At 37.0% G+C, this 24,543-nt stretch overlaps 1 protein-coding gene across 1 annotated transcript; it reads right to left on the bottom strand.

Annotated features, from left to right (window-relative positions):
- Nucleotides 1-6,432: 6,432 nt before the first annotated feature.
- Vbp1 (VHL binding protein 1) lies at nt 6,433-22,966 on the bottom strand. Its single transcript, XM_050124963.1, has 6 exons — nt 22,849-22,966; nt 19,690-19,814; nt 16,940-17,006; nt 14,437-14,535; nt 9,308-9,446; nt 6,433-7,463 (listed from the first exon to the last, which is right to left on the bottom strand). Exons 1-6 carry the CDS (start codon nt 22,936-22,938, stop codon nt 7,393-7,395), a joined length of 591 nt encoding a protein of 196 aa, XP_049980920.1. The 5' UTR covers nt 22,939-22,966; the 3' UTR covers nt 6,433-7,392.
- Between the last annotated feature and the right edge of the window lie 1,577 nt (nt 22,967-24,543).

The following is a 24,543-nucleotide window of genomic DNA, read 5'->3' as shown; positions in this document are numbered from 1 at the left end:
AAAAAAAAAAAAAAAAAAAAAAAAAAGGAAAAATAAAATAAAATAGAGAATTTCAGGACATCCAGGGCTACATAGAGGACCTTATCTCAAAAACAAAACCACAACGAAAATAATGCTGAAAGAACTGAGAATGCTTATGCAAATAAATGAACCTTGACTTTTACTTCATACCATATACAGAAATTGGATAAGAGCTAAAATCAAAACTTCTAAACAAACCTAAATAGAAAGCTTGACATCTTGGGGCATGCCTACAATTCCAACACTTGAAAGATGGAAGCATGAGGATCTGGAATTTAAGGTCAGTCACAGCTACACAGTGAATTTAAAGCCAGCCTGGAATACATGATACTCTGTCTCAAAAAAGGAGGGAGTGCTAGAGAGAGGAGATAATAAACCAAATAGGAATATATATATCCCAGCACCACAAAAAGTATATATATACTTTTTGTGGTGCTGGGAACCAAATCCAGGGCTCATATGTACTAGGCAAATAATCTAGCACTAAACTACATTTCCAGTGAAAAAAGAGAAATGTAAATAAAGGAAATATACTAGACAGTTTTAAAAACTAACAAGTATAACTTAATCAAAATTGAAAGGTTGGGGAACTGGCTTAGTTGGTAAAATGCTTGTCTTGAAAGCATGAGGACCTGAGTTCAATCACTAGAACCCAAGATACTGGAAATATAGAGACAGACAGGTCTTCATGGCTCATTGACCAGTCAGCCTAGCCTAATTCATGAACTCCAGGCCATTACAAGACCTGGTAGATGGCACCTGAGGAATGATACCTGAGGTTGTTTGCTGGCTTCCACATGAATGACCATACACATGCATGTACACACACACACACACACACACACATATATATAATGAAAATTATTTGGTCTTTAAATGACTCTTTAGAAAATGGAAAGGCAAATCGTTGACCTGGAAGTAATATTTGCAATATTTAATTAAAATTTATAACTAGAATATATAAATGGTTCTCAAAATGAAATATTTATTTTTTAGTTAAAATTTTAAATTAATGTTTAATGAAGATAAACAATCCAAACACTATACACGATAAGCATTAATAGGAAGGCACATAAGAGAAATACTCTGACCTCCACCCCATCGATCAGAGCCTATAAGTCCCACAAACCCTCCTATGCCCAGCAACCTCAGAGGAACTCTGAAACACAGGCTACAACTACACAGAGAGGACCAAAAGGTGAGTGACCACCCACCCAGTGATGCACCCTACTCTCTAAACCCTCCATACTGGGGCAAAACCCCAGGCCCCTCCCCCAACCTGCCACAGCTTCTCTAGCCAGCCAACAGGCAAGCTTCCTGTAGGTAGAATGTTCCAACACTCCCACCCCATCGATTGGATCCTGTAAGCTACAAGTCCAATTCCACCCCCAAACCCTCCTATCCCCTGGGACCTCAGAGGAACTCTGAAGCACAGGCTGTGACTACACAGGTAGGACAAAGAGAGGAACTCTGAAGCACAAGTTATGGCTGTACAAAGTGGACCAATAGAGCAAAGGAAGTGAGCTGACCAAGAGATTGGATGAAGAGAATGGGGGAAGAAAGATCTCAGTGGCTCCCTGAGACACCTACAGCAACACTATAGAGCAGACCAAGAACAATTCCCAAAGTCATAGACAGCTACTGCTGTCTTTGGACCAAGAGGCAAAGACACTACACAAGCATCAACTGGAGGAAGTGATAGGTAGGTGCTAATGCAAGAATTCATTCAACCAAAAATTCGACATGGTAACACCAGAACCCAATGCTAATACAACAGGAAGACTTGGTCATCCTAACTCAGAAGAAGAAATTTTTAAATGTAACTTTATGAGAAAGATGGAAACCTTTAAAGATAAAATAAAAATTCCCTTAAAGAAATGTAGGAAAAGATGAACAAAAAATTGGAAGAAATACATAAATCTCTTAAAGAACCACCCCCCCCCCAAAAAAGAAAAAACATTCAAACAGGTGAAGCAAAAAATTCAGACAATTCAAGACTTGAAGACTGAAATAAAGGCAATAAAGAAAACACAAACCAAAGGAATTATGGAAATGGAATATCTGGGTAAATGAATGGGAACTATAGATGAAAGCGTAACCAACAGAATACAACAGATGGAAGAAAGAAGCTCAGGTGTTGAAGATAATATAGAGGAAATAGATTCATCAGTCAAAGAAAACATTAAATCCAACAAATTCCTTATACAAAATCTCCAAGAAATCTGGGACATCATAAAAAGACAGAAGAAGAAAGAAAAGAAGAAGAAGAAGAAGAAGAAGAAGAAGAGGAGGAGGAGGAGGAGGAGGAGGAGGAGGAGGAGGAGGAGCAGCAGACCAGCTCAAAGGCACAGAAAATATAGTCAACAAAATCATAGAATTTCCCAATCTAAAGAAGAATATCCCTATGAAAGTACAAGCTTACAGAACACCAAATACACTGGACCAAAAAAAATCCTTTTCCATATAATAAACAAAATGCAAAACATATAGAATAAAGAACCTTAAGAGCAGCAAAAAAAAAAAAGGTCAAGTAATATATAAAGGCAGACCTATCAGAATTACACCCAATATCTCAATGGAAATCATGAAAGACAGAATGTCCTGTACAGATGTGCTGCAGACACTAAGAGACCACAGATGCAAGCCCAGACTACTATACCCAGCAAACCTTTCAATCAGCATCAATGGAGAAAATAAGATATCCCATGACAAAACCAGATTTAAAAAAAAAAAATGTATCCACAAACCCAGTCCTAAAGAAAGTACTAGAAAGGAAACTTCAACACAAGGAAGCTAACTGCATGCCCTCCCCCAAAAAACAACACACACACACAGAGAAAACAGATAATCTCACACCAGTAAACCCCAAAGAAGAGAAACAAAAACTATCATCAAAAATAACAGGAATTACCAATACTGGTCATTAATATCTCTTAATATCAATGGACTCAATTCACTTATAAAAAGACACAAGCTAAGAGAATGGATGCAAAAGCAGGATCCATCCTTCTTCTGTATAGAAGAATAACACACCTCGACCTCAAAGACAGACACTACCTCAGAGTAAAGGGTTGGGAAAAGTTTTTCCAATCAAATGGACCTAAGAAACAAGCAGGTGTACCTATCCTAATATCTAACAAAATTGATTTCAAACTAAAATCAATCAGAAGATATGGAGGACACTTTAAACTCATAACAGGAAGTCTCAATCCTGAATATCTATATCCCCTAATACAAGAGCACACACATATGTAAAAGTAAGATTACTAAAACTTAAATCGCACATCAAACCCCACACACTAATAGGAAACTTCAACACTCCACTCTCACCAATGGATAGGTCAACCAGACAGAAATTTAACAGAGAAATAAGAGAACTAACAGATGTTATGAAACAAATGGACTTAATAGACATCTATAGAACATTCCACCCAATCAGGAGAGAATATACCTTCTTCTCAGCACTTCATGGAACCTTCTCTAAAATTGACCACATACTTGGTACAAAAAAAAAAAAAAAAACCCTCAACTGATTAAAAAAAATTGGAATAACACCCTGAATCTTATCAGATCACTATGGTTTAAAGTTAGAATTTAATAGTGACAATATTTGGATAAAGTCTATAAACTCATGGAAATTAAACATGGAAATACTAAATCACCCCTGGGTCAAGGAAGAAATAAGAAAGAAATTAAAGACTTTCTAGAATTCAACAAAAATGAAGGCACAATGAACCCAAACCTATGGAACACAATAAAGGCAGTGCTAAAAGGAAAGTATATATCATTAAGTGACTACATAAAGAGGCAAGAACTCCACCTTGGGCTAGAGCAGTCCTGAGGCAAAAAAAAAAAAAAAAAAAAAAAAAAAATTTCCACAGGAGTGGTAATGAACCAGCTACTTAGGCTAGAGTGGGCCTGAGAAAGTGACCTCCATCGGAGCAGGAGCAGAACAGTCCAGGTACATTGGCAGACCAAGACCGAGCCAGTGACCTAGGCCAGAGCAGACCTTAGATAGTGAACTCCACAGGAACAGATACAAGGGAGCAACCACTGAGTGAGACCAAGACAGAGACTGCTGAGGGTCCAAATGTGAATCTGGGACCTTCAAGGGAGTAGACCTAAGGCAGAACCCCTGTGGGTCTGGGTGTGAGTCTAGGACCTCCAAGGAACTAGGCCTGAGCCAGAACCTCTGCAGGTCTGGCATGAATCTGGGACCTCCAAGGGAGTAGGAAGAAACCAGAGATCTCTACATGTACAGGCATGAGTTTGGGACTGCAGAGAGGGTATGTCTAAGCCAGAACTTCTGTGGGTGTGCCCATTGGTCTGGGATATGAAATGGAATAGTCAGGAATCAGAAACTTCTGTAGATCCCAGTGTGAGTCTGGGAACCTCTCCTCAGAGTAAGCCTGTACCAGGTCCTCTGCGGGTTTAGCCACACCCAAGCCTGGGAACTCCCAGAGTAGGTCAGAGCCAGAGGCCTTTCCAGGACCAACTCCAAGCCAGGAACGTCTGCGGGAATGGATCCAGACCAGGGACATTTATAGAAATAGGTCTGAGCCAATAACCTAGGATGGAGCAGGCCTGAGACAGCAAACTCCAAAGGAGTGGAGCAAAGCCCCAGAGCACTGAGCAACCTCCAGGAACATAGAGTGACCAAAGGGGTAACTAAAACTGTGACACTGACTGTACCATGAGGAACAATCATCTGAGTCTGGGATTCACTGGCACCTAGAAGATTAATCAACAGAATCACAGACAGCTCCAATCACACCTATTAGAGGAAAAGATGAGTAGAAAAGGTAAGAACACATGCTACACCACAAAGAGCAACATGACACCATTAAAACCTAAAGATCCTTCAACAGCAAGACTTGAACAACCAGATATAGATGAAGCAGAAGAAAATGACTTAAAAACTAACTTCAGGAGAAGGTTTGAAACTCCTAAAGAGGAAATGAGAAACTCCCTCAAAGAAATGGAGGAAAAGACAAACAAAAAATTGGACGACATCAGCAAATCCCTTAAAGAAAACCAAGAAAAAAACAATCAAACATATGAAAGAAACTATTCAAGACTTGAAATATAGACAATAAAGAAAACACAAGCCAAAGAAATTATAGAAACAGAAATCATGAGAAAACTATCAGGAACCATAAACACAGCATAAACAGCAGAATACAAGAGACAAAAGAGAGAATCTCAAGCGCTGAGGATACAATAGAGGAAATAGACTCATCAGTCAAAGAAGACATTAAATCTAACAAAACCTTAACACAAAATATCCAGGAAATATGGAACACCATGAAAAAAAAAAAAACCAAACCTAAAAATAATAGGTATAAAAGAAGAAACTCAACTCAAAAGCACAGAAAATATATTTAACAAAATCATAGAAAAAAACTTTCCCAACCTAAAGAAAGGTATGCCTATGAAGATACAAGAAGCTTACAAAACACCAAATAGACTGGATCCAAAAAATATACCCTCAAAACATAATAATCAAAACACTAAACATACAGAGTAAATAAATATTAAGAGCTACAAAGGGAAAAGGCCTAGTAACATAAAAAGGCAGACCTATCAGATCATTATGAAAGAAATAATTTAGTAGATTTAAGATTAAATATCTTTCTTTTACTAGGAACTAACAGTGCTCATGAAACATTAAACATTTATTGAATGATTAACTTAATTTGTACTGTATAATTTATTGTTACCACGTGGCAGTTTTCTTCACATTCCTTATATTAACTACAGATTCATATTTAATCTTTCTAGATATTTAAAACAAAATAGATGTTTACAGAAGAGAAACACCATTCCTATATTAACAGGAACACCCTGTACCGATATATCTACTACAGTGTGGGAAAAATAGTACTTACAAACTTCAAATTCTAAAATTTAAAAAATTCATAAAAGAAAACCTAAACCAAGGAAGTTTGGGAGGAGTTGAGGGACGGGAAAAACATGATCAAAATATATTGTCCAAAAAAATTAGTAATAAAAAAAAGAAAGTTCGATATATTTCAGATTAAAATCTTATTTATCTGTATTCCTTCCAATGGGATTTTCTGTTGTTTTCACAAAAAAGCTCTTAACATATACTAGTTAGGTACATGTAAATGAACCCCATAAAATGTGAAGAGACCTATGTTAACCTTAGATATCATCTGAAATGTTTTTCTCATGTTAAAACATAAGTGCTAATACCTCAAAGTATTAGGATGAATGTAGGAAGTTAGAGAAATGAGTACATCATGAGGGCACTGCCCTTGCACTTCAATTGAACTTACCAGTCTCCAGACCCCTACAATATAAATGCTTGTTTTACCTGACTTTTGGTATTTTCCAAAAACCTATACAGATGAAGATAAAGATTAACATGAAAAAGGTATCGGGCAACAGTTTGAATATAATTGTTTTAATTACATGAAATACAAGTACAAAACATCGTACAAGTATACTTTTTACTACATGGAGATAGAATAACATGCATCTATTTTTACCAGAATCTGTACCACCAAGTATTTTTACCACAGTGCCAATGGCTTTCCACCAATTTTATCATTCCTATGCAATTTTATCACAAATAAAAAAGCTTACAACTCTTTTGAACCAATGCAGATTTACATTTATGTTAATAGTCCTGTTCAAGGTGCTTTGGAGAACTGTTACATAATATAAAATTATCTTAGCATAAAGTTTTGAATGGGTAGTGTTCTCTCACATTGATCAAGTCTCCCTTATACTGGCATTGCAAAGACATAGCGTACTTATTTGGGGTCAAAATTTTATATATGTCAATAGCCCTCAAACTGTGTATGAAAGTAAATAATCATTTTCTGAAAAGATTAGAGTATCATAAAAGCTATTGGTTAAGCAGAAATGCATGAAACCCCATTTATAGAACACAACAGCAACAAAGGATGATATCCTACAAAAACTAAAGAAAAACAAGTTTACAAATATTGAATTGTCTTTCTTGCCTCTAAAAGGTTTACCACATTAAGTGAGAGTAACATCAAGTGATAAAAAAAAAAAAAAATTGTGTAAACTGTGCTGGTGCTCAGCATTCAGCAGCCTCCATAGCATTCCTCACAGTTTTCGGCCATTTCAGTTAAGAGTTGTCTTATAACAGATAAAATAAAAGCAGCATTACTTTGTAGGGAAATATGAAAAGGATACTGTTAATTTCATAAAATATTTGAAAGTAATTTTTGTTTTCACAAATAAATAAAATGGTGTCTTTATGTTTTTATTATTTCTGCTGTGAAAAAAAACACTCAAAGTTACATCACTCTTTAAAGATAAACACTGGCTTATTTAACATGTTTGGAAACCTGAACCACATTTTCAATTCCAGTGTTACGCTTTGTTCTTGGTAGAATCATCTTTGTTTCTTCTTTTTACATCCCAATTATAAACCCTAGCCATATCTGCAAGAATTGTCAAAGAAAATGCAAATATAATGCTAAAGATAACAAATGAAATTATCAGTAACTCATAAAGTGAAACAAAGACACAGAAATACACAAACAAAAATATTAGTGGCAACTACTGTTGACAGCCATGTTGTTATACTATCAATTGCTAAGAAAATTCTAGAATTAACTTCTAAAAAATCAAGACTTCCAATCAATAACTGCTTAGCCTATCTAGTCAACTATAACACTACACTTAATGAATATATGCTAGATACTCTCAACAAATTTGAGACATATTACAATACTACCCAGGCTTTCCTGAAACTCATGGGTTCAGACTCAAACCCCAAACTCCCAAGTATATGAAACTGTAGTGTACATACCACTATGTCTAACTCATTTTTTCTATTATTTTGTCAAGTTTTAAAACTCATTCTTCACTCACAAAGTTTCAAAAATCTCTGACTCTATATCCCGGCACAAAATGTTAAAATGAGTAAAATTATTAAAAATTTTATATCTTACAGTTCTCTGGGCTTAACAGATCCTCTAGTTTACTAAGTATCTCTGTGACTAGGTACTCTACACATCCTTGAATTAGCTAGTTGAAGTCCCTTCCTTCATGGAGTTTAGATTCATCAGAACTTATTCTAATGTCTGTCTAGCACTCTAACTTTTCCAGTTTATACATTACTACATCAATGATAAATGGCATTTCTCTAGGTTTCTAGGATTCAACTTAGATGACTTTTTTCACTGAATCTCATTTTCTCGCACAATAACACCTTTTCTTTTCCATAAAGTCTAGCTCTCCTAAAGCCTCAGAATCTCACAGCTGAATCAAGTATTCACTAATCAGATGATCCTGGCACTAAACCTCAAAAAAAACCTATCTTGCAAGAACATACCTACTACATGCTACATGTTGGGAGAGACTGTAGCTCCTACAATTGAAAAGCTTTGGGTTAAGCAAGAAAAACAAAGTACTATATGTACAGTGGGGGACAGCTCTGACAGAATTAGAAAAAGTTGAGAAATTCTCTGATGTTTAAATTGAAATATGAAGGATAAAGGATTACCATTAAGTATAAAAAGAGAAATGGTTCTAGGTAGGAGGAACAGATGAAGGAAAGAACGAAAGGAAACACAAAATGCCTGTGGTATTTTAGGGGTGAGTAAAATAACACAGAGGACTTTTAAATGTTTGTGAAATTAAACTATTTGATTATAACAGTGGCAGGAGGGCTGGGGACAGATGATTGACAGGTTTGGGAGCTCAGTCGGAACAGAGAATAACAAACAGCTCATGTTCTGTGACATAGTACAATGACTATGGTGGACATTTTATTGTATGCCTCAAAATAGCTAGAAGAGAATTTTTAATGTTTTTTTTTTAACTGATTAAGTCAATTTATTTGAAAAAACTTACTGAGCAGTGTGAATCTGCTTGTTGTTCATGTCTCTATATTTCAAATTTATTATTTTATCTCTAAGCTTTTTGATTCAAATAAGATAGCCATTATCTTATACAATCTCCAACTTCACATTTATTTAAGAATAAAGTCATGGGGGGACTGGAGAGATGGCTCAGAGGTTAAGAGCACTGGCTGCTCTTCCAGAGGTCCCAGAGGTCCTGAGTTCAGTTCCTAGCAAGCACATGGTGGCTCACAAAGCATCTATAATGAGATCTGGTGCCCTCTTCTGTAGTGCAGGCAAAACACTGTATACATAACTAAATAAATAACTAAATAACTAAATAAATCTTAAAAAAAAATAAAGTCCTTCTCCCCATAAAAACAATATAAGAATTTAAAAAAATCTTTCTCCTTCTCTTTGCCTATTTCTTAAAAGGATACTGACTTCTGTAGTAGTAAATTGATCTCGAAGAAAGTCAAGGTCTTCCTCAAGAGAATCCAGATTCTTTGTGGCAGTTGATAAATTCTTTTCCAACAATGCCTGAGCTTCATCAATATCGTATTCAAGCATTACATTAGCCTAAAGAGAAAAAAGTCATGACAATTACTTAACAATCTCCATGTTAACGCAAATGTCTGCAAACTGCAGCCCCTGAACCAAACCAGCCCAATGTCTTATACTGTGCTACAGCAGAGCATAAGACAAAGACCATACAGCCTTAAAAAATAGAAAATATTACTATTTGAGCCTTTACAGAAAACTTGCTGACCCCAGAGTTACATATATGTAGGAAATGAAATATCAATACACATAATCACAACACACATTATGAAATGGGAAAAAGAATAGTGTGTGTTACCATTTCTGTAAAAGGGCAGATGGATATGGTCTTTACCTATGTATGTATAAAACTTTTCTTAAAGGTACTGTGGAACAATGATTTTACCCTATAAAGATATGCTTCTTGTACTTGTTTAATAAAATGCTGATTGACCAGTAGCCAGATAGGAAGTATAGGCGTGGTAACAGCAACCAGACAGGAAGTAAAGGTGGGGCAACAAGAATTCTGGGAAGAGGGTAGTTTCAGTCTGTAGTTGTCACCCAGACAGAGAGGAAGCCAGACACAGAGCAAACAAGATGTGACTGCCTTGAAAAAGGTACCAAGCCACATGGCTAACATAGACAAGAATTATGGGCTGATATAAGTTATAAGCACCCACTGAGACAGTGGGTGGGGCTGATCTATTGGGAGCTCACCAAGGCCAGCTGGACTGTGACTGAAAAAGCATGGGATAAAACCGGACTCTTTGAGTATGGTGGACAATGAGGGCTGCTGAGAAGCCAAGAACAATGGCACTGGGTTTTGATCCTACTGCATGTACTGGCTTTGTGGGAGCCTAGCCTGTTTGGATGCTCACTTTCCTAGACCTGGATGGAGGGGGGAGGACCTTGGACTTCCCACAGGGCAGGGAATCTGGACTGCTCTTCAGACTGGAAAGGGAGGAAAGGGGAGTGGGGCGGGGGGGGGGGGGGGGAGAGGGGGGGGGGGGGGGGAAAGGGGAGGCGGGGAGGAGGCGGGAATTTTTAATAAAAAAAAAAGAATTAATTAATAAGAAGCCTGAGCTACTAGGTCAACCAGTTTATAATTAATGTAGACCTCTGTGTATTTCTTTGGGACTGAACGGCTACAGGACCAGGTGGGACAGAAACCTCTGTCAACAGAAACCTCAGTCAACATGAAGGATACCAAGAAATAGACTACTGATTACTTTAAAGACAGGTACACTGTGCTAAAGAGAAGTAGGCTCTTCACAGGATATCTTTGCTATAGATTTGTCTCCCAGAATGAAAAGTACCAAATACATATACTAGTAGAATATTGAGACAGGGTCTTTAGGAAGCCATCAGATTTAGATGACATCATGAGGAACTTACATGATGGCATTAGTAAGCTATTATGCCTTACAGTTTTACCAAATGATCTCTTCTACCATATGATACAGCCTATGGCCCTCACCGGATGCTGGCACCATCCTCTTAGACTTCCCAGTTTCCAGACATAGCAAACAGACCTAATTCTTTATAAATTACCCAGTCGGTGATAATTGACTCATAGAGAAAATGATTAAGATGGTGCTTTTATATCTTTTAAATTACATATAAAAATGTTATCTGTCAAACAAGTATTAAAGCTTAAGAGAGACTTGTGGCTATAATCCTGGAATGCAGGAGGCTGAGGAAGGGGGATTCCGAGCTCAAGACCAGTCTGTGCTATATAGTAAGAGTTTGTCTCAGGAAAGAAAAACAGAAAAAGTCACATCTATTCTAATACTCAGGAGGCAGAGGAGATCAGTAGTTCATGGTCATCCTCAGCTACACAGTTTGTTGCAAGCCTGGGATACAAAACAATCTGTCAAGGAACAAAGAAGCAAAAAGCATTAACCCAGCACTTGCTAGTCTGAGGCAGGAAGAATGGGAGGTCAAGGCCATCCTGGGTCACATAGGAAGGCCATGTCTCAAAAAAAACCAACCAAACAAAAAACAAAAAAAAAGCAAAACAGAAACTGGGGATGTATTTCATTGGTAAAACACTTGAGTAGCTTATACAAGACTCTGTGTTCTGAAAGAAGATGGGTGGCTGCAATGGTAATTACCGAACCTCAAATAACTAAAAAACAGTACTTACTGAACTTCAATTAACTAAAATGACAGTAATTAAAACCAAAAAACCACAAAACTAACATCAATAGTTGTACATAGTGGTTTTTGACAAAGAGCAAGGAAGATATCTTATGAGTTTGAGGTCAGCCTATTCTAGGAAAGCCAGGACTACACAGAAAGGCTCTTTATCAAAAATCAAAGAAAGAAAGGAAGCAAGCAATCAAACATTAAAAGCCAGGACACATACATACCTCAAGAACACTGAAAATATATATTGGCACGAAAATTTATTCACAATAGCCAAAAAGGAGAGATATACCAAATATCTATTAGTTAATAATGAATGGACAAGATGTGGTTTATACACAAAACAGGGTATTTTGGGCTATAAAGGAATGAAGACAATACACAGAGAAAGGATGTAAATTAGCAGTTGCTACGCTCTCAGCCATCTGGTAAAAATCAAGTACAGTGGAAACCAGAGGAAAGGAAGTAGCAAAAGGAATGTAGAATGTTAATAGAAATGGGTTTCTTTATGGGGTAAATAAAATGTTCTGGAATAAAAAGAGATCACAGTTGCACAACTACACACTAAAAACTATGAAACTGTATACTTTTAAATAGTAAATTTTACCTTAATTGTTAAAAAAAGAGGCAGTATCTTCAAAGAAATTATTTGGAACCTTTACACACAGCAACAATGTGGCATACAGTAGATAATGGGAGCTCTAAATTAATATCAGTAACCTAACTAGAACACAAGATTTTAGTCAGACACAAAGGAGAAATATAGCAGGCTACCATATTACATGTAGATGCTTTTTAAAAATGAATGTATAATGATTATCAGAGACTAGGAGGGGTTTTGAGGTAAGGTTAGAGGGAATTTGGTAATAGATACCAAAGCACAGTTCTAGTGTTCTAAAGAATAGTTGTGTTAACTACAGTTCATAATACTGTGTAGTGATATTTTATTTGTATTTTAATAAAGATTGCCACAAGATCAGAAAGTAAATAAAACAGCCATACTGGTCAGCCTTACAGACCAGGCAGTGGTGACCCACACCTTTGATCCCAGTAGCCACACTAATTTGCCGTAGAAACCAGATGATAGTGGTGCACGCCCTTAATCCCAGAACTAGAGAGACTACCAGAGGCAGGATCACCATTTTCGGACTGAGGTAGAAGTAAGAGCCAACAGCTGGCTGTTTTGCTTTCCTGATCTTCAGGTTGAACCCCAATATCCATCTCTGGGTTTTTATTAGTTGTGCTACAATACTCTACTATTTCTATATATTTGGAGGAGGGGTGTTGAGACAGAGTCTTATCCCATAACCCAGGCTAACTTTGAACTTGAAGGAATTAGCCTACCAAAATGCTAGGACTATACATACTGCCATGAAGCCTAACCCTTAGAGCTTAATGTCTCTAAATTCAAAGTAGTAAAAAGATGGAAATATTAAATTGCCCTTAGTAGATCTGTATACATTGTATATACATACTGAATTACCACACTATACCCTACAAATATGTATGGCCAAAATAACAATTAAAGGGTTGGTGTAAGTCAGACATACAGTAACTGTTTAGCAGACATAAGTCCTCTGAGTTCAACCCTAGTAAAACTAAGCACATCTCTCTTTTGAGAAGTTGAGAACCGTGCCTTGAGGGTACTGTACTTTTCCTAAGCACCTTCTCTCTCTAAACATTCCCACTTAGATTTGAAACAACTCTTACAAATACTTCATAAACTTTGCTTCGTGCTGACTTAGCCCTGAGTTATTGTATGCAGCATAGTCAAAGACCCACTTTTACCTAGTAGCAGTCCCTAAAGAGGAAGAAAGATCCTCAGGCTACCACCACCGACACTAGGACTGAAGGGTGTTTGCTGAGGAATGTAACACAAGAGTATTTTGGAATATTTTGCACTGAAATGTAAATGACAATTGTATACACACCTCTTTTCAATTATACATTCCAGTATATCATACAGGAATGATCAGAACACTATATCATAGAAATCAGCAAATATTACAAATAAAGGTCTTTCCTCCCTAATTGTTCGCCATTTTGTACCTAAATTGATTGCCACTTGCCAGCATACCAATGAATATACTTTGAAAATAGAAGAAAGAAATTTGATTACATTAAAACTACTGGTAATTCCCTAGGGACTCTACCTCTTAGTGCAAGCCTAGGGTCTCCCTAGTTCTTTGTCTCCACCCCTTTCAGCTTTTCCTTCTAGACCCCCCATTTCTTTGTGAAACCCAAAACCTGGGACCACAAATATATGTATTGCCTTTTCTATGTGAATTCTCAGTATTGAACTCAGGTTTTCATGCTTGTAAAGCAAGTATTTTACCAAATGAGCCACAGCCCCTCCCCTCTATCTTCCTTCTGCTATATTCTGAAAAGACAAAACAGTAACTGGAGAAGTAGTTGGGCATGGTGGCATGACTGCAATCTCAGTAGTGGGTAAGCAAAGGTGGGAGGATTAGAAGTCAAAGGACAGTCTGGGCTACATATGAGATGTTGTCTTAGAAAAACAAAAGGCTGGGGAATGTGGATCCATGGTAGAGTGCTTTCCTGGCATACTCAAAGCCCCGAGTTCACTCTCCACCCCCCACCTCCCCATCCACACACACAGACACACACATACACACACAGCTGAAGAGTAGGTTTGGTCAGTTTTGCTTGGACTGGAAAAAACATTAAATGTGTGTAGTCTTTTAAAGACACTCCTAATTCCAGTCCATTTCTAATAAAAGACCATTTGAACTCTACACCTTCATTCTTCCTAAACCAAAGAGAGATAAAGACATTACATTTTAAGAAAAAAAAGTTTTGCTGGTCAGAAAACATTGTTTTACAAATACAGTGAGTAGCTGTGGCTATAACATTTACTTACCCCCAACCACAGGCACACTTTATCAGTAGGAGGAACCGAAGCTTTGCAGTACAGGTTATCTGCCAGTAAGAATCTGGTCTCCATTGAATTGGTGGACTCCTTTAAAATATGACAGTACCACAGACAGGTCAGGTTGATATCAAGGTTATAAAGGAGGGATCCCAAGACATTTAAAAGAGTACCAACATGAAGACTTACTTAGTAGTAAAAAAACAAATAGCTATTATATAATGAATGGCTAAAATGACTTGGCATGGACTCTGATTCAGCTGCTTACTAGCTGTTTAAATTTGGCATGTCACTATTTATCTATGTCTCAAGTTCCTCATCCATAAAATAAAACAACAATAGTTCCTGCAGCTATCAAGGTTATAATAAGCCTCCAAGAAGTACATCTTAGTTTCAAAGTTAAGCAATGCCTAAGAGTAAAAGGATGAGCAAAACTACTTAATCAAATGGAACCCGGAAGCAAGCAGATGTCACTATCCTAGTATCTGACAAAATAGACTTCAAACTAAAATTAATCAGAAGAGATAAGGAGGATATATGACTCTAATCAAGGGAACAGTTAACCAAGAAGATATTATTATCCTAAACATATGTGTAAACTCATGGATGCCCAATTTCATTTTTAAAAAAAAATCTACTACTGGATTTAAAGATGCAGATTAACATCAATCCATTATTAAGTAGGTGATTTTCAATACCCCACTTTCTCCAATAGATAGGTCATCTGGACAAAAGAAACAGAGAAACATCAGAATCAATTGATATCATACATCAAATACACCTAACAGATGTCTACAAATATTCTATCCAAAGACCAAAGAATATACATTCTATTCAGCAACATATGGAAGCTTTTCTAAAATAGAGCACATCTCTGAAACACATTAAAGCAGTCCCATGAGGAATATTCACAGTTCTAAGTGCCTACACTTAAAAAAAAAAATCAAAAAGAGCACAAATAAATGGCTTAATGATATAACTCAAAAAGTTGGAAAAAGAACAAACCAAATCTAAACTCAATCAATGTAAAAAAAATAATAAAACTCAGAGCAGAAATCAACTAAATAGAAACAAAGAAAACAATATAGAGAATCAAAAAATCTAAGATCTGGTTCTTTGAGAAGACTAACATAACTTAGATACCCTTAGCCCAACTAACCAAAAGAAAGAGGGATCCAAAATAACAAAATCAGAAATGAACAGGAAAACATTACAAAAAAGAAATGTAGAATATTATAAGGGAATATTTTTAAAACCTGTATGCCACTAAACTAGAGAATCTAAAAGAAAAACATCTGAATTCAGCCAAACCACCAAAATTAAGCCAAGAAGTCAATGACTTAAATAGACTCCTAAGAAAAAACTGTATGAAATAAAAGCCTTCCTTTTGGGACCCTAGTCTATTTGGATGCACACCTTCCTAAGCCTGGATGGAGGGGGGAGGGCCTTGGACTTCCCACAGGGCAGGGTTCCCTGCCTCTCTTAAGGAGGGAGGGGGAGGAAGGGAGGAGAGTGGGGGAGTGGGAGGGGAATGGGAGGAGGGAAGGAAGTAGAAATTTTGATTCTTATTGTTTATAAAGTAATAAAAAAATTATCAGAGAGGGCTGGAGAGATGGCTCAGTGGTTAAGAGCATTGCCTGCTCTTCCAAAGGTCCTGAGTTCAATTCCCAGCAACCACATGGTGGCTCACAACCATCTGTAATGGGGTCTGGTGCCCTCTTCTGACCTTCAGGCATATACACATACAGAACATTGTACACATAATACGTAAATAAATATTCAAAAAAAATTATCAGAGAAAAAAAAGAAAAAGAAAAAAAGCCTTCCAGCTAAAATGAAGTCCAGGACCAGATGAATTCACAGAAGACTTATACTAGACATTCAAAGCAAAGATCTATAGCCAGTCCTTAAACTATTTAAAAAACAAAACAGAAACAGAATGATCACTCCCAAACTACTACTATGAAGCCAATATGCCAGTAGTACACCCATAAAAATTAAGTGAAGCCGGGCAATGGTGGCACATGCCTTTAATCCCAGCACTCGGGAGGCAGAGGCAGGCAGATCTCTGTGAGTTCGAGACCAGCCTGGTCTACAGAGCTAGTTCCAGGACAGGCTCCAAAGCCACAGAGAAACCCTGTCTCGAAAAACCAAAAAAAAAAAAAAAAAAAATTAAGTGAAAACATTCTTAAATTTTGCTACCTTATTAGAATAAGACATTTAAAAAAATACCCAACATCATTTCTAATTAAAATTTCACACACAAAGTAATTTAAGTGAGGAGCTGAGAATTAAACTTGATTTTAAGGGAAGGCCACAAAGCCAACTTTTTGACGTAGTATACTGTTTTTAATGTTACTGTAGGTAACATTAACAAGAAGGTAAAGGTGAATCCTACTGCATAAATGAAGTACCAGTACCAAGGAGTCAAGGAAATCAAGTCTCTGTCAAAGAATTCTGATCCACTTATACTTGCAAACAAAAATACACTTACTTTTTTCTTCTGCATGTATTTTAGAATTTCCAAAGTCTGTTTAATTTCAGGAATCTGACCTTTCAGTCTGTGAGGAGGGATAAAAAGGTTAATATAGTATTTTACAGGCAAAAATAAACATCAGGACTATCTTACTAGGCTTGCAATTTTCACCTATGTCCTTAAAAACTATTTATAAATATAAAAAGTTAAGGTATTTCCTAAGATTTAAATATTTTAGATATAAGAGAAAATATTTATGATAAATATTATAAAACAAGTATATTTAATAAGCCATATAGAGACTATTAAGAATATAAACAGTTGATTACAATATTTAAGGGACCAAAGAGATTACTCAGTGGTTTAAAACACTGTTCTTTCAGAGGACCCTAATTCAATTCCCAGCACACATGTGGTGGTTCATAACCATCTATAACCCAGCTGCAGATCTGATATCGGTTCTGACTTCCACAAGCACCAGGCATGCACACAGTACACAGACATACAGACAGGAAAACATTCATATGCATAAAATATTTTTTAAATTAAAAAGTAAGATAATATATAAACTATGGATATATTCAATACATAGTGTAAAAAGTCTTATTTCGTGTCTAATTCCCTGTTGCTAACATTTCTAGTACAGGCCACATTCTGTAGAAGTGATACACAGGCTCTGCATTTAATTATAAGCTTAAATTTAAAAGATCGATTTTATAACTAATTTTTAAAACGACATGTATCCAAATATATTAAATTCCAAATCTTAAAACATCAATCACCTGTGTAGTACTATATGGGGCTGTTATAGGTAAACATACGCAGCACAAGTAAACTATAATAAGCTAACTCAGGCAAAGCACAGTGATGTCTTCTCAGTGTATACATTTGTCATACTGTTTTTTTTTTAATGTACAAATCATCTAGATGCCCTTTGAATCACCCAGTGTGAATTATTAGCTACCCTATCACAGATACAAGGTAGAAAAGTATATATATGATCTCCAGAGGTAGAGAAACGGCCAAGTTGTAAAGCTGATACATATAAATTCTGATCTCCTGATGTGGGAGTCCCCTCTGTGTGCTGTAATTACCATCAATGAATAAAAGAAACTGCCTTGGCCTGTTGATAGGGCAGAACTTAGCTAGGTGGGAAGGACTGGACCGAATGCTGAGAGAAAGAAGGGCAGAGTGAGAGCCACCATGGAGCTGCCAGAGTCAGACATGCCAAATCTTTGCAGGTAAGCCACTGCTACGTGGCGATACACAGATTAACAGAAATGGGTTAAATTAAGATGTAAGAGTTAGCCAATAAGAAGCTAGAGCTAATGGGCCAAGCAGTGTTTTAATTAATACAGTTTCTGTGTTATTATTTCAGGGTTAAGCTAGTCAGGTGGCTGGGACAAACAAGCAGCCCCTTCCCCCAACAATCTCCACTTCATGCAAAGATGAAATGCAAATTAAAACTACAGAGATTTCATCTCAACAGAGTCAGAATAGCTATCCATCAAAAATACCAGGCTATGCCTGGTGGTGTAGGCCTGTCATCCCAGCTATTAAGAAGGCAGAGACAGTAAGATCGAAAGTTCAAGATTTACCTGGGTAACTTAAGAACCTATTTCAAAATAAAAAAATATTAGAAGGGCTAGCAATATAACTCAAAGGTAGAGCACCCACCTAGTACATATGAGGCCTTAGGTTCAATTACCCAGTATGGCAGGAAAAAAATAAAGCCAGGCCTTATGGTACATACCTGTAACTCCCTACACTTGGGAGGTGAAGGCAGAAGGATCAGAACCTCAAAGTCATCCTTTGTTACATAGCAAATTCAAGACCAGCCTGTGCTATATGATACTCTGTCTTAAAAATAATTATTAGCAATACTGGCAAAGATATACGAAAAAAGGTACCTTATATACTGCTAACAGGAATGTAAATTATAATACCTCTTATATATAACAATATGAATACTCCTCAAAAATATAAAAATGAGGCCAGAGAAATGGCTCAGCAGGTAAAAGCCCTTGCTGATAAGTCTCTCAACCCGAGTTCGATCCCTAAAACTCACAGAAAAATAGGATGCAGTGGCTGTCATCTGTAATCTCAGCATGGCAAAATGAGAACTACCTAGAAGCTAGCTTGAAGTATACAAAGTATTAGAAATAGCAAGAGAGACCCAGCCTCAACAAAGTGGCAGAAGAGAACTGATCCAGAAAGTTATTCTCTGACCTCCACACATGCACTATGGCACATGAGAACCTATGTTTACGCAATGGCATGTATGAACCTGAACATACATGTGCATACAATATAATTGGGAACACTAAAAAAGGAAATACTATCTGATTCAGTTATATGATTGCTGACTGGATACCCAAAAGAAAACAAAGTAACCATGGAAATGTTGTGTGCATACTAATATTCACTATGGCACTATTCACAATAGCTAAGAACAACAGATAAATGAATAAGTAAGTATGTGTGCATGCATGGTACACACACTTATGTGGAAATGAAACATTATACAACAATTAGTAAGAATGAAAACATATCATTTGCAATATAATTAACAGAACTATATATGTCATCATGCTAAACAAAATACACCAGACTAAAGGAAAGGGTGGGTGGCATCAGGGAAGGTGAATATGATCCAGACACAATATTTGTATGTGTGACTATATCAGAATAAAACTCACTGGCTTGTACAACTTACATAATTGATAATTATAATAAAGTTTTTTAAATGTAGAAATTATTTTGATTACCTCCTTTTCTTTTGAGCAAGGTTGAGTTCCATAAACTTATACTTCTGATATTGTTCATCCAGCTTCTTTAACACTGTATCTGCAGTTTCATTGCCAGGCTGCTTCATGAAAGAATCTACATCTTCCTTTAATATGAAAAATAATATAAAATCTTAAATTTATATCATAAATCTGATTTTCACTTTGCTTATAAAATGCAAAAAGAACAAGTTTTCTTTTTTTTTCTTCAAAGGCTTGTTTTAATTTTTTCATAAAATATATCCTCCCCCAACTTCTCCAAGATCCTCCCACCTCCCCAACTCCATACCATTTCTCTCTCTTTAAAAAGCAGGCAAACAAACAAAAAAATCACAGCATAATTTTAAAAAGAAAGGAAAATATAAGAACATACACACAAAATCCATAAAAACACAAAATCTGAAATAACATTCAAGTAAAAAGCCAGTAAGAAAAAAAATGCTCAAACAAAGCAATGAGACAAGTCTACAAAAATACCATTGAATTCATTTTGTATTGGCAGTCTACTGGTGGGCATGGAGCCTACCCTTAAGTGTGTCTAATGGACTCCATTAGCAAGAACTAGTTTTACCAAAGGCTTATTTTTAATTAAAAACATAATTATAAAAAGTCAAACATAGATGGATTGGAGCTCAGTAGTATACCACTTGCCTACCAGACATGAAGCCCTAGGTACTGCCAGAAGAAAAGTTATAGATAAGCTAGACATGATAGTACAGACCTATAATCCCAAAACTCATGAAGCAGAAGCACAAAGATCTGAAATTCAAGACCAGCCTGAGACATACAACAAATTTGGGTTATCCCAGGTTACATAATGCCTGTCTCAAAAAAAAAAAAAAAAAAAGACAAAAATAAGTTAAAGAAAGACAATTTGGGGCAGCTCACTATATTATGTAGTTAATTTAGTCTTCTTGTTCTAATTCTGATTCATATATAGGTTGAGATGTTTTGTACATTTCTCCTGTAGCAAATATTAAAACTATTGACTGGGTGGTGGTGGCGGCACAAGCCTTTAATCACAGCACTTGGGAGGCAGAGGCAGGTGGATCTCTGAGTTCAAGGCCAGCCTGGTCTACAAGAGCTAGTTCCAGGACAGGCTCCAAAGCTACAGAGAAACCTTGTCTCAAAAAACGAACGAACGAACGAACGAAAGAAAGAAAGAAAGAAAGAAAGAAAGAAAGAAAGAAAGAAAGAAAGAGAAAGAAAGAAAAAGAAAGAAAGAAAACTATTAGCAATGAAAACACACTGTCTATTCATGTTCCCTAGTCAAAGAATTGAGCACATTGTGTGCCAAATTTATCATATTTCTTACTGCTTTAATTCAGTTGAACACGTTTTATTTTTCACGGTAACCCCATAAACATTGCCATCCATATATACTCAAGGCTAGGCAGCAAGTGGGAAGACAGGGCAGGATTCAAATACTCTCTACTGTAGAATTTTATATTGCTACAATAGCATGCCACTCCCATTAGTTTTGGAACATCAAAATAATTATGTATATATAGATTGGGCTGCTTATTACATCTTATTGGTATATTTAACCATATGTAACAATTTTCTTTAACCATAAAATTTTAGAACCAGGTGTCACTGTGTCTGTCTTTAATCTCAACGCTTGGAAAGCAGAGGTAGGAGGGTTGCTATGAGCCTGAAGCTAGCCTAGTACACACAATGAGTTCTAGGCCAACCCGGGCTACAGTGTGGGGCTCTGTCTCAATAGATAGATAGAAAGATAGATAGGTTTAGGTTAAGATTATAATGCCCTCAAATAAGGTTGGTATTCATTAAATCAACATCTGAAGTTACCTCTGACTACTGTTATATTTAAGACACACGGAAATTACACTCACACACACACACACACACAAACACACATATATATACATACATACACACATATACATACATACACACACAATCTTATGTGTAAGCATTGTGGTAGGATCAGGAAAAATACCTAACCACTAAATAACAGAGCACAACCAGAGGTTCTGAAGCCCTCCTGTCTGCTCATATGTGAAGTCTGGATAGCTCATTTATATCATGTGTGATCTGGGATAAAATATTCAGGAACAGTATTTTCTTGGTTTCTTCACAAAATAGGTTCCTATCTACAAAATAGGAACAACAGCCACTCCCTCCTAAGTTTTACAAAAATCTCTTTAGAAAATTTCTGAACCTCAGAAAATATTATTTCATGTAAAGGTCACTTGAAAGATACCTTTAAAAACATGGCACACTGAGAATACACAAAACAATTATTCCACCAGTAAATTATACAATATAAAATGTGATTTAAGTAAAAGAAATGGATCTTTTGAAGAATATTAGACATAAGGGAGTATATACACTTTTGGTATAAAACAAAAGGTCAAGGAAAATTCCACTAAGATTATAAAGCAAGCAGTGCTTCAGCACAAATAAGTGATAAAATATATACAACTTCTACCTTCTCTTTGAATTTGGGTTGTTCTCCCTGTTACATGAAACCTTCCAATTGTATTCCCCACAAATTCTCACAACTGCATACAATTTGTTGTCTCCCCAAACTGCTTGAATGAAAAACCAAATATAAAATGGTTTCAGACACCTAATGACAGCCAGTTATCCAGTGCACTGCATAATCCCTCAATTTCTAAAAGCAAGACACATAAGGAATTCACATTCGTGATAACTAACATCTACTTTCACGGCAGTCTACTTCCATTTCCAAGGAAACGGACCACGACCCTGCTTAAAGTGACTAGGTGTCACTCAGTTCCGCCTACTCACTATACTAAGTTTCTACCCATTACCTATCTACGTCTCCAGCACCACACCATCGCTGTCTTGTGCTCCTCAATAATCGGCCCTTTCGGGGAGGGGGGGGGGCAAAGGACAACCGCCTAGCATCCGGGTCCTGCTCCGCAGTCCTCCCCCACTCTCTCTTCCGGCCTTCTGGCCACTCTTCAAAGCCATCCCCCCGGCAGGGTCTGAAAAACCAGGATGCGGGTGGGTCGGGAAAACAGACCGGGCATTCCCTCCCGGGACTTTTCAGCTCAGCTCCCCACCTTCCCCCAACAACGCAGACCTGTGTGGCGACTGAAAAGTAATCTTCAATCTAGGACCAAGACGCCAAGGAACAGGATCTCTTACCACAAACACCGCTTCAGGAATTCCTAGGTGGAGCCGCCGCCCGTTTCCAGCAGCAGCTTCTAAGCCACAACCGCCCTTAGCCGCAGCCATCTTAAGAAAGCAGGAACGGAAATAACTGCCTTCTGAGGCGTCTGCCGTTGGCGTCAGTGATTGGATCGTTTGTACGTGAAGGCCCGCCTCTCTTCCTACGAGTCTGTGTATTCATTGGTGCTTATGTTTAGGTGATGATTGGCTAAACGCGTATGAGTGACAAGTTTAGAAGAGATTTGGTCGAAAAGCGGGAGCTGCTGGAGGACCAATACCGACTTCTGGGAAAAGGACTGTTAAGAGATTTAGGGAATGAGCAAGCTAAAACGTTGGGAATCCAGACTACGGCAGACCTCACCACTACCTATACCTCAATAAGGAGCACATTTTCCAGAGTGGCTTCCGGGTCGATCCCAATTCCCTCACGCAGACGGATGGATCCGATTCAGAGTATATCATAAATAACCCGCCGTTTGCACCAGTGTTCCTCAAAGGGCACCTTCAGTGAGAATCTTACCGCCCTCTGGGTCAAAAGCTTTCAAATGTTTATAATTTACGTGCAAAATACCAAGAACTGTGGCTATTTCGTAGGTCCAAGGACTTCCCCCAGCGTTGCCCTTCATAACAACCCTTTAAAAGTAAATGTATTGATAAACGGGTTGCGGTGGCATAAGCACTACATGAGACCCTGTTTGCAAGTCAAAGCAAATGTAACATATAGAACCAAGTAATTATAAGTTGATATCTTTTTTTAAAGGCGCGGGCGTGCCTGCGCGCGTGGGGGAGGGAATAATAGAGCAAGACTTCTAGACACCCTTAGGAAAGGGGTGGGGTTAGAAGAAGAAGGCTGGATAATTGGTTGAATTGCTGTGAAGAAATAAAGCAAGACTGGAGAACTGAAGAAAGCTGGTTTTCAATGTAGTGTTTTTTGTTTGTTATTGCATTGTTAAGTATATATGTTCAACACACACATGAAATCAGAACAAATAAAGAAAAATTTTAAAGAATGCTTATAGCAGATTGTATATGTATATAATTTAGTTTAATTAAAAATACTTATAAATAGTGAGATCGATCAGTGAACAAAGGCTCGTTGTCAAGCTTGAAATTTCCAGGAGTGGTAGGAAGAACAGAAGCGACACCAGCAAGTTGTCTTCTGACCTCCATATCTACTTTTTGGCATGTACCCCTGTGCATGCAACCCCCACAATACACATATTAATAAGTAAAATTAACTAATATCTCTCATTAGCATATAATTATAGCCATTTGATATTTGACAAAAAGGATTCCAAAAATAACACTGGAGGAAAGATTGAATCTTCAAGAAATAAGAAAATGAGATGTTTACATGTAGAAGAATGAAATTGGGTTTATATATATTGCCATCCACAAAAATCAGTTTCAAGTAGATCAGAGACCTCAATGTAAAACTTGAAACCCTGAAACTTCTAGAAGAAAAGATTTAGGTGTGGGATGATAGTTTCTGAATAGGAATTTTATTATTTTATTCACTCAAGGAGTAAGGCCAATAACTGAAAAATGGGAACTCATAAATCTAAGATGCTTTTGTACAGCTGAGGAAACAATCAACCTAGTGAAAAGGAAATCCACTAGCTGGGAGAGAATCTTTCTTTGTAAGATAGATATCTGATAGAAGGTTAATAT

This window comes from Alexandromys fortis, unplaced genomic scaffold (genome assembly GCF_014885135.2).
Source record: "Alexandromys fortis isolate MF-2015 unplaced genomic scaffold, M_Fortis_MF-2015_v1.1 scaffold_225, whole genome shotgun sequence".
NCBI lineage: Eukaryota > Metazoa > Chordata > Mammalia > Rodentia > Cricetidae > Alexandromys > Alexandromys fortis.
Note: the sequence above shows the minus strand (reverse complement) of the source record. Positions and strands in the feature narration are given on the sequence as shown.